Below are 15,000 nucleotides of genomic sequence, written 5' to 3'. Positions count from 1 at the left end.
AGGCATTAGTTTTTTTAACTTGCGAATCTACAGAAACTGGCGCCGCCACGCAACGGTTCAGAAAGGAAGACTACTTCCTTTACCTTGTAAATTAATCGCACCGAGAAAGCAAGTCGAAATTCGCCAAATGACAACGGCCGAGAGGAGTGATGGCCGCCATACACAAACACTGATTCTCATTCCCAGGGTCCTCTCTCTTCCTAATAGAGACCACGTGACAAAAACTTGGCTCTCGTATACAAATAAAGCCAGACACACCGCCGGTGCTGTCAAAGTGTGGGGAAATCCCACACAAAAATAACAATTGGGGTAGGTGGACAGGGGGTTGCAAATGGACAAATTGATTAAAAAAAAAGATAGGTGCATAATTTAATGAGTAGCAGAGTATTTTGAACGAACATTACATTAACATTGCTAATAGTTTTTAAGCCAATAAGATTTACAATTTGACCTGGAGTCTTTTATCTAACAGGAAGTTTACTAGAGATACTATCATGAATAGATTCCAGGAACAGTTAAACATAAACAACGCAACAGAGTACAGGCAAGTACACGATGGTATCACGTCACTATAAGTACCAGAATCTTTCGGGTTTTTGTTATTATGGAAATTGTAATTTTATCCCAGAGTGGTTACCAAAATCAAGCTATGTGGAAACATGAAATGAACAGGTTAACTTGCGCGAACGGGACTTTGGCGTGATGCTCAACGAGTTTGCCAAGCAGAAAGGTCGCTGATGAGTCCCTTGGTCGGGATGAAACGAGCTTCGTAAGACTAACCACGAACAATGTATTTTCACAAGTAACTGTCAACTTTATTGTCAAATTTTCACTCGTGAATTTGCGCCGTCTGGAATCCTTATGAGATGTAAGACGAGATTGCTGTCATCATTTTGTTAGCGAACGGGACTTTAAGCGTAATGCCCAACAAGTTTGCCAAGCAGAAAGGTCTCTGATGAGTCCCTTGGTCGGGATGAAATGAACTTCGTAAGACTAACCACGAACAATGTATTTTCACAAGTAACTGTCAACTTTATTGTTAACTTGAGATCGCCTTGCAAATGGCTAATGTACCGTACAAAAACCTAACATTTGGTATAAAGTTTCAAATAACATCAACATGTCGAATGACCAGCTTGGTTAAGTAGATGTAACAAATATCAATCCATTAAGTGTGTTCATAAAAACCCAGCAGAGTCTAAGCTTAATTAATTTAAGAGTAATTTGGTATTTTAAATAAGCACAAGTAAATTTTTCAAAAACAGGAGATGTCAAACCCGATTGCAAGACAATATTTTTTTAAATAAAAGAAGCATCGATAACCTAGAATGGATCTGTTCCTGTTGTTATAAAAATTTGAAAAAAGGCAATATACCACCATTTGCAGTTAAAAATGGAATGTTGTTTCCAGTGAAACCAGAGTTATTCGATTTTATTGAGTTAGCGTGCAGGCTTTTGGCACCAAGGTTGGCCTTTCAGGAGATTCTTCAAGCCCCAAGAGGAAACCAATCAAGAAGATAAAAGAAAATCTTGTAAATGTTCCAGCAGATGACAAGCCGATTGTAGGAAAGCCGGCGTGTAAAATCTAAGAAACAAAGATGAACGTATAACTAAATAAATAACAATGTTCGACCACGTACATAAACATGTCTATTACACGTAATTTAGCCGAGCGTAGACTGAAGCGAAGACTGAAGCCGAGCGTAGACTGAGCATACATATAATTTAGCCGAGCGTAGACTGAAACCTATCCTCAACCCATTCCCAGGGCCCTAAGCTCCCAGTAAACTACGTGACAAGCGCTCTGTTCTGGATGATGACATTGAGTAGATTACACTTCGTGTAAGCACCACAAAAATAATTGACGCAATTAAAAATTCTGTAAAAATAGAGCTGTAACCACGATAAGACATGCTAAAATGTAAAAACCTCTGGTAAAAAAGATTAAAAAACAAGCTTTCGGTTATCAGTCTATATAGCCTGTAACGAAATATTGCTAAGTGAGAAAACAATTTTGTTATATTTGTTTCAAGTATCAGCCTTTTTATCAAGGACGGCGCCTACTATTGTTATTGCGCATACGTTCTGCGCATCTCGAGATACTCGGATTTCCTATGGGTGGTGCTTATTAATACAGGGATATTTTTGCGCGGTTTAAAGCTATCCGGAAATAGTAGATCTTAGCAAGTACTCTAGCTTGGTATCCAAAGAGAAATTGGGGGAAGCCATGCATTTTTGAGAGATAATGAAGCTTCAATTTGAGAAAGAACGCCATACATTGCTTTGTATCTTAAAGCTTTTTAGAAATATTATTCATCAATTATCTTCGTAAAATGCGTGGTTAGCCCCAATTTTCTTTTTGGACTTCAATAACACTTGTTAATATCTAGATTTTCTGCATAATCATACCCCGGGCAAAAATACCTTTGCATTAGTAGGCTCCATCCTTAAGTGAACGAGGAGCTTATTGTGCTTGACAGCATTCCGCTAAGTTTGTAAACTCTGCCTTTTAAAACTTTGATTGCATGTTACTAACTTTGCACATGTTTCGTGTCTTACATGTACATACTATGTCCATGCCAGCCGCGGAAGCAATGTCCATTGGGATAGCATTCCAGCGCGATCACATAGTAAAAAGCTGGTACATTCTGCAACAAGGAAGCACTTGAAAGAAAGTTGTACTTTGAAGTCGTACTCCGAGTCTATGATGACTCTGATGCATTAATGGCAGCAAAAGCATAAGTTTTATTAGGCACTGAGGTCATCTGGTCAAAAAGAGAGGTGAACTTGCAAGTTCTCACTTTAGGCTGCGTCTTAGCACGAGGCGAAATTTGAGACTAAGGCTAGCTACGCAAAGTTTCTCTCAGTCAAGGTTACGGTTGTCAAGAAGCTGCCTGAACAAATCATGATTTCAGGGAACAATGATTAACTGCGCCTTTATCTAGAATTTAGCAGATGTGTATTTTATCATCGAGCAGCCGGTTTTTCACTCAATGAGATTAATTCAAATAAACTTTTAACTATTATCGCATCCAGGAACGTGGTTTCCAGCTGCGTCCTTGAGAACCACTAACATCTGGAAAAGAATTTCCTTTTTCTAACTGAAAACCTTTCTTGGAAACGTAGCAGAGGAGAGATTGAGCTCCTTTGCAATTTTACTGACACGTACACAAACAGTGACCAGGACTTCGATGGTGTAATATCTGAAGAGTAGATTTCTCTTCTCTAGATTGTAAACTAATTTGAGGCTACAGCCGATGATTCATATCAGTTTTCAACGCTTCTGTCAAGGCGGTGCTTTATTGATGTTAATACAGCAAAGAAGCCTGTATTAATACAAAAATGGATACTATTTGTTTCATCGAATAAATATTGAATTACTGAGGTGGCGAGAATTTATTTCGAATGTAATACATCAGATTAGCTACGGTAAAATATGACATACTAGGTAAAGGAATTATATTCTCGCTTATTAACGATCTTAAGGAAAGGTAAATCGAAGAGCTCGTTTATACACTTTTTGAAGCTTTCAAGTAAAACTTTCCTGTCAGAACCCAAGCTCTCAGACGGGCCATATGTTCAACTAATCGGATGATACAAATGAGAACTCAAGATGTTTTAAAGAGCCGGAGTGTGTGCCTTGAGAACGCCGTACTTTTGTACTGAATTAATCCCACGATGGTCAATCATAAATGGTGTTTCCACGACAGGTCAGAGTCTTGTCAAGTATGCTCTTTTAGAGATTTTCTTGTTCTGTTGTTTAGGTCAATACGTAAGTCTTCTTTGAACTCAGTGAAATGAAACATTACAATGATTAATCAATCAAATAGTTTTTCCTCTATTTATAGAGTGCCAACGGCGCTTAACATTCCGACAGGCTGCAAAAAGAAAATTAATATCGTTGGCAAAGAGGTTAATTGAAAGTGGAATTTTATGAGGATTCTTGTATATAATTTACATAGGTCGAAAATAGCAACGGGTCTTGAATTGAACCTTGAGGCCCGGTCACCCCAAGCACAAATACGCTTAGGGTGAAAGACGGAAAGAGTTAATTAAAGGATTAGCGTTATTTTCCTTTAATAAGATGTTCAAAAGTGGCATGGTTCAAAGGAGGTGAAGACACTAGGCAGAAGTTTCTAAACTTTGGGTCATCAATAATTGACCTTCCACCATAGCAGCATTGACCCATGTCTTCGTCGGTGCGATGTGCAGCGCAAATGAATCGGACCAACGGAAAAATAAAAAACCTCTAAAGCCTCCGTCGCTCTAATTTTGCTTGTGGCTATGCTTGAGTCTTTGAGTCGCACCAATTACTCAACCATCTCGACAGGTACTTTTCAGAAGAGTTGAAACCAAATCTGTTAGATATCTTATGATGATGATCGTGCTAATACGAAACAACTCTCGGTGAAAAACTACAATCAATAACAACTTAAAAAATAGTAAAAACTGAGTCAACTGGAGTCAATGTGATTCAAGTCTGAGGGTACAATTTAGTATGCTTTCCGACCAGGCCCATAATTCCCTGCGGTGTTCAGCGTTGCTAAAACGGACCAACGGAAAGCTTCAAACATGGTGAACTCCAGTAAATCATTTTAACTCAAACAGTCGATGAAATGATTTCTTATTAGCCTTTTTATAAATAAGTTCGTAGATTCCAGAGTTGAAATGAAAGCTTTCCGATGGCATAATCTTGCAAATGATGACTATCAAAAACCGCTTTCAGTAGTAAGTCCATCCAGTTAGATGCTATGACAATCACTTGAGGTACAAACCTTGTTGAGACTCTCCGAAACTTTTATCCCTTACGCGAATCCCTGAATCCCTTCTCTTATTGTTTAGCTTACTTTCCGCCACCAGCGCTTTTCAATGATTCAATCACGTAACAAGTTACTGTGTTTATGTGGCATTTTTAGTATTTTTTTACGTGGAAACTTTCCGGGGGGCGGGGGCTGGTTATTGACGTACAGATCATGTAACAGCGCCTTCTGTGGCCCTTCTGTTCTAGACAGCGTTTATTTTACGGTGTTATCGTTAAAGTTTTTCCTCCAGACTAAAGATTCACTAGTTCAAATCACATTGCGAATAACATACACTTGCAGAATAATATTTCGAGGCAGTTTCGATCAGATCAAATTTTGACAAATCAGGTTAACAATTGGGTGAGCTAAAATTACCGGCGGAGCTGGGATCACTTTTCGTTTCTTTGTACGCTTGACCTTAGGGGGTGGCTACATAAACTGATAAAACTGGAGTTGCATAAGAGTTGGAGTGGTAATCCTTATTAGCAAATATTGAAAGTTTCACAGCAATTTTTGAAGTAGCGGTCTCCGTATAGTTTGGAATATGAACAAGGTAAGCATATACAACTCAGGCAAACTTTTTCTCGTAAATGAAATAAGAAATGACATTAATCCTGATATTACGGGGTCTCATCATATAATTCTTAAACTGAACCCTCTGTTGCAAATAGTTTCCGCCCAGTTACATGAAAGGTAGGAAAGTGACATATATAGATATATTAGAAGACAATGAAAAACGGAAGCCGACAGAGGCTTCTTTGGGTATTCGTAGTTGAATAATACGCTGCAACACAAACTTTTGATGTGCAGTAATCGCAGCCGAGAAGACGGAGAACATATCCCTCTTTGGCGGAATTGTTGATAGCATCAATGATTTTGTTATTTTTATCGATACAAAAAAACTAAACGCCTCCTATTGCGTAGATTTTTTTGTTATGCATGCCGCAGAACGGCTTCGATGCGTTCAGCGAATTTATTCATATTTCTTTGGCTGGCATCAGGTTAGAAATGGTAGTTTTTTGCCGTATGGGATGGTCCAGTCCTTCTTCCGTGCAGTCGGTTCAAATCAGTATATTTCAGCAATAATCTTCAACTTTACGTTTCTGATCATGAATGCAACGTGCAACCAGTAGAAGTTACATGTAGTGTTTGCGATTATTGGAAATCTTCAGGTGTGGTGGTACAGTAAAACCCGTCTTATTGGACAAGTTTGCAAAAAGCATGCACTCAGTCGAAATGTGTGTAGTAACCATTTAACTGAGACCAATCATTACGGCTTATCCAAGGTCTAAGAGACCAGTTTTCAGATGCAATTCTACTGACACCCGTGTTAACAGCTTTTTCGCAAATCGGATAAACGTGTTTACTTTGTAAAGAAACTGTGAGGCTGTGTAGGTGGAGAAGTAAAGCACAGAAATGGGTTTAATTTATCAACTGGGTTGATATGATAAATTGACCATGGTAAAGAAATTTGGTAGAAGACGTTTCGAGCTGACGAAGAGCTAACCGTCGAAACGTTAGCAAATCGTGTATATAATCGGTTGTATACGAGGGGCGCAGAATTTGTTCTATTTCTTCCAAAACGTGATGAAAATTCCCTATCTACCCATGCTCACGAAATCAAGTGTCCAGAGAGGTTAGTAAGGTTTCTTTCACTTGGAAATATTTTTTTAAAACGAGAACGTCTTGAGGAGAGTTTTTAAGAGTGGCATTCCTACCATCAACTGCTGACACGTCCTAAATTTAAGGGGAACTGCACTGTCACAGTTGTAAAGTGTTTTCTCCCGAAAAAATGAAACAATCTGACAGTCTCAATCCATGCAAAGATTTCAGTTTTTCCAAAGGTAACCGCGAATATGCACACTCAACGACCATCTAAGTAAAGGCGTGTATTTTTTACACTCTTTATTCTCTCGATTTGGCAGTCAGATAGGCCATAAAATGATACTTATGGTGATATTTATTATTATTATTATTGTTATTATTATTATTATTATTATTATTATTATTATCATCATCATCATCCTCATTAGGCTGACTCTCGTGTCATGATGATTAGCTACGCATACAACGACACAATCGTTGGATTTTCTTAATTTGGTGGTCAGATTGTCCATTTAAAGACTGTTACAGTTATCCAGGCAGTATCGATCGTACTGAAGAGATTCCGCATTCTCATTAAAAGGAATCGTGCAAGTTATAGAACGACTAGGGGCGAAGCTTTCATTCACGTTTAGTTTAAAGTCGAGCACAAACCCTAACCCTAAACTTGAGCCGAGAAACTCAACGGTCTTCATAATCTTGCACTTGATCTCTTGCTAAGTTGTGGCAGGGGCACGGATGTCGTAAAATTTGTCAAAATCCGTGACCTCAGTAAAATGGTTTCCACAATGCTGTAAGGGCTCATTTAGTGATCTTGTAGCTGCCCTACAAAATATTGATTTATCCGTTCGGATATTCAAAGGGAACTTCAGGTCTATAAAAAATTCTACGTGGCTTATTACCTCGTCCGAAAGTTGTAGCAATTGTAACTGGTCTGATCAAAAACTTTACACTACGTAGTCCTTCCTTTTTCCCCCCGAAAATTTTAGGGGACGTTTGCTTCAAGTATGATTCTAAAAACAACTCTGGAGAAAATGATAGCAGTTATAAATCTTTTAATTTTATGCTAGTTCCAATATCTCAGTTGACTCTTGCTCTGCTTAGTAAAATTCTAGCGTTCTTCAATGTGGTTTCGAAATTTCTACGCTCTCTTCAGGAGTGGAAATCTGTTCAGAAAAATGTCCAAAATCTTAGGCGAATCGAAAGTGTGAGTTCGAACGTTGGAAAATTCTAGCCTATGCATGTTCCTTCCGAACAGATTTTTACCGAAATTACACATCAGTTGCCTCTGATGCCTTGGCCTTTCGTAATTACTTAGGCTGATAGCATGCAACTGAATTCACCTCTTTTTGACCGGATGACCTCGCTAATCAAACGCTTGTCTTGCTGCCATGCAAGGTTGCATTAGAGCGATCAGATCGCACACGGTTAAACGAAAAAACGGATGCCGAACGATGACAAAACTCAACTGAATCTATCAGCTATAAGCTATCAGCTGACTTTAACGAGTTTAGCATTAGAGTTGGTAATGTACATACAATATTATGCCTCTTGCCCGTCGTCAAAGGTTAGTGAACTGAATCCAAGGTCAATTCAAATGATTTACGATTTTCAACCAACCTGACACAGGATCAAAGGGTCAGATGATCAGAGAAAGCCGAAATTTTAACTTTTTGGTGTCAAAAGCACTCAAGTTTTGGAACCCTGATTTCAAATTATATAATCAAAGGCGAGAATTGTAAACTTTCAGGATTAATAGCGTTTTTGTTTGGATTACAGCACTTGCGCATTTGAGAATCGCGTAGTTCTTTTCCCCAGCTAGATTCAAATAAAGGTCAAATTATTATCGTACCCAGGAGCGTGGCTTCCAGCTACACCCTAGCATCTGGGAAATAAATTTCTTCGTTTTGCGCTGCTGAACGAAGCACGAACTAGCTTTTAAGTTGTAAGATGAAACTTAAAGCTCTTCTTGGAATGAACATAGCGAGCAAAACATTGATCTCCTTTGCAATTTTACAAGTACCCAAGCATGCGCAGTGGTAAAATTCTCTTCCCTTGCTTGTGAACCAATCTGTGATGATGCCACTACCGATGACTTTCTCTTTTTTGAAACACTTGCAAACTGAACGCCCATCTGCACTCCACTCGAGAAAAGAAAGAAAACAACGGTTTGAGGATAGGAGCATGGTTTTAATAAGCGTCGAGTACTATGATTTATGAGATTGATTGAAATTATATACTTTTTTGCCCTTGATTAGACTCTGAAGCGTAATTAACAATTAAGTATGATCTGTTTAATTTACTAACTTGCAGATAACTCGTGGTCAAAATAACTTCATATCGGTTCTGCAGTTTCTCGCAGTTTTCGTCCCCTTTGCGAGCGTTTGGAAAAGGAAAGGAAACGGTCGCTACGCAAGCTATCATTAAAGTAAACAGGATATCTCCTTGCTTTGTTCGATTCCTTGTAGTATTCGGCCTTTAATTTAACGCCAGTTCGCAGTTCGATAGCGTGCCACCAATCCTTACTGCTTGTTGTTGTTCGCACAGGAAGCCCGCAATCCAGCTAAGTAGTGCAGGGCAAACTTCCAATTGTTTTAGTTCGTCCATTAAGATATTATGATCAATAAGGTCAAAGCCTTTTGAGAAGTCTGCGAAAAAAATTCAAGCTCCTGCATTACCACTACCAACTGCTTCGTAGATAGCTTGGAGCATGTATAGGAGTGCGTCTGTTGTCGAATGTCCCTTACGTGCATATTGGCGAGCATTTATCTTACCATTAAGCTGGGATATATATCAATCTAGAACACGTGAAACCCTCCAAGACTTTTGCTAAAGTACATGTGAGCGATATTGGTCTTAAGTCACTCTCAATGTGGTTCGGTGGAAATACCTTAGGAACAGGCGTGACAATTGAGGATTTCAGAAGGGAGGAAATCGAATAAATCCCTCTTTTAATAACTGGTTATATATGTCTTGAATGACTGGGGCTAATTCAAAGGCAAAGTCCTATAATAACTTATTTGTTATGTTATCAGGTCCGATGGCTTTGGAGACTTTCAGCGATAAAAATAATGTTTTCTGTTATAATATAATGCATAAGCTGATTTTGTATACATTCCTCTAATACCTTAATTAGTACTGGAAGAGCCGATATTAGCCTGCAATGCGACAGACTTGTGAAACGCTAAATTCAGCTTGACGGTGGTCAATACTGCGTAACTGCCTGATTCATTCACTGCTCGTCCTTTGAGAGACCCTTTTTACAGTTATGTGCTCAGTTACCTGGCCTTTAAATGAAAGTGAGGCTGGAATTGGCAGATATACAGACCTCCCTGCTTTTCTTATGTAAATGATTTTGTTCTCATGCTTAAAATTACTTGGAATTTACCGTAAGATTTCTATCAAAACAAGGTCACCTCTAGCCTCACTTATTCATATATTGATTCATCGATATATACAACATGTAATTGCCTTTCATAGACGCCATATTCATCGCAATGCCTTTTTTTCAATGGAAATAGTCATTTTTAATTAACGGCCGGATTCTTGACCATTCGTCACTTCAGTTCACTGGCTGGCAGCTTTTCCTATTTGTATTTCACGAAGCAGAAGTTCAAAACGGATACTGAAAAAAACCGTCAAAGAAGCGAAAATGAACCAGAAAACTAAAAAACAGAGAGGAGGTTAAGGGGCCGTTTATATGAGGTAAAATAACTGAAGTGTTTATATGGACGATTCCAGCCCAGTTACGTTTACCAGAATGAATTTCAGTAATTTGAGTGACTTGCGTCAAAGTCACGCAAGGGAAACTAGCGAATTTTCTTGTTTTGGTTGGAAATGAAGGTTCACTTTAGCTCTAGCATTTTAAAAACAAAAGATGCAAAAGTAATCCTGCGATCATGCAAATCTGGCTGCGTTTTTAAGGCAACGCACGCCGTCATGACAATTTTTCAATGATCCCGGTAAACCGGGCTGGACCGATAATTTTTCAGCCCGGCTTGCCGAGATCTAGGCAGCTCAGACCCGGATCTCGGCCCCTGGTCAGACTACACATCTTAATTCTTCCATTCGCGCATGACCACAATTCCTTGCTCCTTTGTTCTTACTGCGGCCACAATTCCTTGCATTTCGTAGAAAAATGTCTCATCTTCCTCCCGATTAGAGAGAGCTTGAGGCTCACTCACTGTGACAGCAATTAAGCGTCGTAGAACATTAGAATGGAGTCCACTCTCTGTTTCATTAGTCCACTCTGGCTGGTTTTAAACGTTTAATACGAGTTATTTCCTTTCATTTTAGTACTTAGTTATGTTATTTTATTACTTGTAAATCTTTCTTTCTTTTTAATTTCTCGAAGATATTAGCTTTTTAGCTACTCTGTAAATTCGAGATAAAGTAAAGTCATGTATGTATGTATATATGCTTCCGTGGTCAAAATAGTGCTTCCACGACAGATTTTTGACAATCAAAATGCTGAGATATCCTAAAATATTCTTTTCGCTCTTAAGCCACGTTCTTGTTGTGTTGTTTAAGTCAGTTTTCTTTGAACGGGATAAAATAATCAAAATTAAGTGGCTTGTGGCCACTTGGACGCATTTTGGATGCGGAGAGAAACCCACCGCAGTCGAACGTTCTATACGGACAGAAGCGGTCCTACTGGAAAGAGAAGGTCCCGTGAAGATATAAAAAATCAATCGAGATAACCTTGCATGATTGACTATCGAGTTTGCTTTCAATGAACAGTTCCATCAATGTCCTTTTAAGTTTTGCAGACTAGTGAAAATGCTCGCATAGCACAATTTAGGATTCTTGTAAATGTGCCCCAGTCTTGACATTCCGTTTCCAGTCACGCGTTGGGCGCATAGTTTTTCGGCGACACACGGTTTTCTCCAGGAGGCGTGTCGTTTTAGTTCTCTCACCAGGGGCCCGTTTCTCGAAAGTCCCGATAACTTTTCGGGCCCGAAAAGCCATTTGTGAAACTGGCAACCACTTGTTTTGGAAAGCCGATCTTTTGACATGATTTCAAGGTAACAAAAAGAAAAATTATTGTTAAGTTTGACGACTTAAATCCTCTCCGTTCTTGAGATACAAAGGGAATTGTGACACCCGAAAATGGCCCGTAAAGTTTCGGGACCTTCGAGAAACGGGCCGCAGAAGTCGCATTCGAGGCAAAGGAATATCCGGTATTTAGTCAAGCTGAGGAATCTACTGTCGCTACGCGAGGGAAACATTTGTAGGTTCATGTTTTTACTCCTCTACTGATTTCTGTTACCGTTCTTTTTCGTTCATTTAAGTTTTTATAGGTGGTATTCTCGTTACGTCATCGCCGCCATGTTGGTGGACGAAAACAAAAGATCTCTCATTAGCTCCTTTTGTTCATCACCATTCAAATTTTTCTCAGTCACATTGGGGACATTGACAAGACTTGAGGCCTACTGCGTCATAGTCCTCATCCAAGAATATCCGAAATTTAGTACATTACTAAATAATCAAATATACCGGCATTGTAACGGCTCTTGCTCAAAGTATTTGCTTTTCTAACTTACTTTTCTTACGCCGATCAGATCAAGCCAGTTGATCCAAGGTACACCGGCAGGGTATTGTTCACGGCTTCAAAAAATTTAACCATTTGCAGATGTCATTACAAGGCAGCCCTTTCGCAAATGTTAAAACTATTAGTGATGGTCCAATTCAACTGCTAGCAATCTCGGGCACCATAGTACTGCAGTTGCTCAAATGTCAGGGGCAAATGAACCCGCGGACAGCTCCAGCAGTTTGTGAGAAAAAATGCTGACAACTACCGTTTAGGGTCAACTGATCTAGGATTAATACATCACTTCGCCTGGATGCTAATGAAATGAGCGTACTTTGGTGCGGAGACAAAACTAAGTGCAAGAGACACCGTTCCTTTCCAAATTCAATCTGTAGGAGCGGCTCCCAAGAGACTCAGATGGGCCAACTCAAATACCGAATCCATTACCAGGTATTTGAGATAATTTTCTTTCCATCATAAATGAATGTTCCTTTTTTAGCATAAAAACCTCTTGCAAATCAAAGCGGAAAGTGCTAATATTGATCCTGTGTGTTATAATAGTTTCTGACCACAGACATCAATAACAGATCACGTCCGGTAAAAATATACGTGGAAAAAACCCCTCATTAATTTCATATCGCCACATTAAAAAAAATCTGCTTCATATAGGCTTCAGTTTTTAACGGAAAAAATCAATTCAGTTTCGTTCCTCAAGAGCAATTTGTGCCGAGGATTATTGAAATATTACGACATTGTTTTTGGTTAGTTAAACTATTTATTTCTTGATATTGGGCCAGGACGTTTTCGTGAGTTAGCCCTAGTTTGACTCAGCTAATCATACGGCCAATATATTGGGCTTTAGTTAGGTTGCGATGACGGGTTAATCACGTATTACTAATGATCAATGGTTAAACTCGATATTGTTATATCGATTACGATGGATGGCCTTGCTTTATTCCTTTTGACGCTATTTTCAATCAAACATCCTATGGATTTAGGGCTTGAAAACCATTTTTTGAAGTGAATTCGTACTAAAAACGACAGTCGTTTCATATATTAAAGGTTTAAAGGGAAAACTCTAAGCTGGAGCTCTCAAATTATCACCGCTGTATAGATTCAAGAAAACTGCTTTAGTCGACTCATTTTCCGTGATTTGGTCCTGTACATTTTGTTATGCTTTCATTGAGCAGGAAGGAACTAGAGTCAATTCTTCGTTCAATTTAGCCCGCCTTCGTTTACGTAAATTACTTTAGTGACGTATTTGTGGGCCCACGCGCCTTAGGGTTTCCTTCTGGGCAGTTTATTGGTACTTTGTCCCACGCGACTTCGCTCAGGCAGGGCAACTTGCCACGCTTTTTGGCCTATTTACCGTAAGAGAGAAGACTTTAAAGGACAATTCTGGGATACTTCCAGGTGGTTTTTCAACTAGTCAACGGCGAAATGTACAAATGTTGGATGACAAAGAAAATGAGCCGTTATGTCATCCACGATGGCGGCGATGGCGTAACCTTCAAACCGCTTTTTCCAGAGCACGAACTGCCTTACGATGGATAACTAAACCTATATTTTGATATTATACTCAGCATTGCGTTTTTCTGATTAATATGGATTTACCACACGGTTCATGCGAAACAGACATAAATCCTCAAATTTCATAATTCGTCTGGCTGACTTAGGCTCTCCATTATCACGCGGACAAACACGGTGAATTCTAAAGTAGCTGATGACAGTGTCAGCACCGGAAGTTAACTAAACAATGCCCTTCCCCAAAACATCAGCAATGCGTCAGCCATAGATAGTATTCTCTGGTTTCTCACTGAACGACGGCAGAGACGAAAACGGATTTGTCGGAGAAGGGCCAAAATAAGTCGCTGTCCAAATTGTTGACAAATGAATGCATTAGACAGTGTCGTAAGGAACAAGTCGTGAAACTGACATGAAATTGGTCACGACTAATTAGGCACGTCGTTTGTTTTGCGTATGTGTTATGTAATAAGTGAGCGTAAATTTCATGGAAGCGTTTTATGATTCTGATATGGCAGTTACAGAACATTAAAAAAATTAGAGACGGGGCCTAAAATTTGTCGTCCTCGTCCGTAAACAAAGCCAACGATTTCTCCTTACTTTTTATTCCGGATCCTGCATCGGGGTTCGAACCGACCATCTGCCACTCGACGGGTGGTTCGATGCTCTGGCAACTGAGCGAATTACTTTCATGTAGACTCAGTTTCAAACGAAAAACGCGAAAGAGAAGAAAGAGATTTTGAGAGAATGAATGTCATCGACAGAGCTACAGCGAATGCTCCGGGAACCGGGATAGAGCCAGGTTAAAAATAGATAACATGTATTTATGTATGTCTCTGGTCTTTTCTAAAAGCCGGAAAATTTAACAATCGGGTCCTTTGTGCTACTAATGAAGTTTCTTTAAAATTAGGTTGTTTGTGTCAGGTTTTCATTGATCCGGTTCAATAAAGACTGTAACAGTTCACAGACTCTTAGACACGTGAAGTTCTTAACATAGATAACGATTCGAAACTAACGACCAGAACGAGCCCTAACAAGTGATTGTGCTTATGAGTTCCCTGGAAACAGGAAGGCCTCGATGGCGGCTCAGGACTTAGAACTATTTTATTTTCGGGAAATTCTGAGCAGTTGTAGTTCAAAGAAGAGTACGGAGGTGAGGTTAATCTGTTTCTCTTTCTTAATATATGTAAATTATAGCATGCTTTGCGAACCAAAATGTCTGGAGAAGAAGCAGTAAGGAAACGTTATTCCATGCTTTGCGAAACGAAAGGTCTGAAGAAAAAGTGAGTAACGAAACTGTACACGTGACCTAGTGGCGTTCGCAATCACACTGACCTGAAATATTTCCCATCATTGCATAACCGAATCTAAAGGAAGAAAAAATGATGATTTTCTACCCGCTGAGATCTTGTATCTAACTCTGGATGCTATTTAGTTATTTCTTCATTGTGGCTTCGTTATTCCTGTTTGCATTTATAACACAACTAGCACACGCTTTTACAAATAAGATTCCGAAATTACATCCTAAATGTAGGCTAACGC

At 39.2% G+C, this 15,000-nt stretch overlaps 1 protein-coding gene across 3 annotated transcripts in view; it reads left to right on the top strand.

Annotated features, from left to right (window-relative positions):
* The window catches only part of LOC137979594 (doublesex and mab-3 related transcription factor 3, truncated-like), a 96,621-nt gene that overhangs the window by 46,419 nt on the left and 35,202 nt on the right, over positions 1-15,000 (top strand). Inside the window, exon 1 of one of the 3 annotated variants that reach the window (XM_068826886.1) lies at positions 14,457-14,611. The exons of the other annotated variants lie outside the window; for them this stretch is intronic. Coding sequence (XP_068682987.1) covers positions 14,537-14,611 — 75 coding nt within the window. The 5' untranslated portion in view covers positions 14,457-14,536. Of the gene's footprint in view, positions 1-14,456; positions 14,612-15,000 lie in introns of those variants that run through there. 3 annotated transcript variants of the gene reach the window in all.

This window comes from Montipora foliosa, chromosome 12 (assembly GCF_036669935.1).
Source record: "Montipora foliosa isolate CH-2021 chromosome 12, ASM3666993v2, whole genome shotgun sequence".
NCBI classification, from domain to species: Eukaryota; Metazoa; Cnidaria; class Anthozoa; order Scleractinia; family Acroporidae; genus Montipora; species Montipora foliosa.
This window is presented reverse-complemented; position numbering and strand designations above follow the sequence as displayed.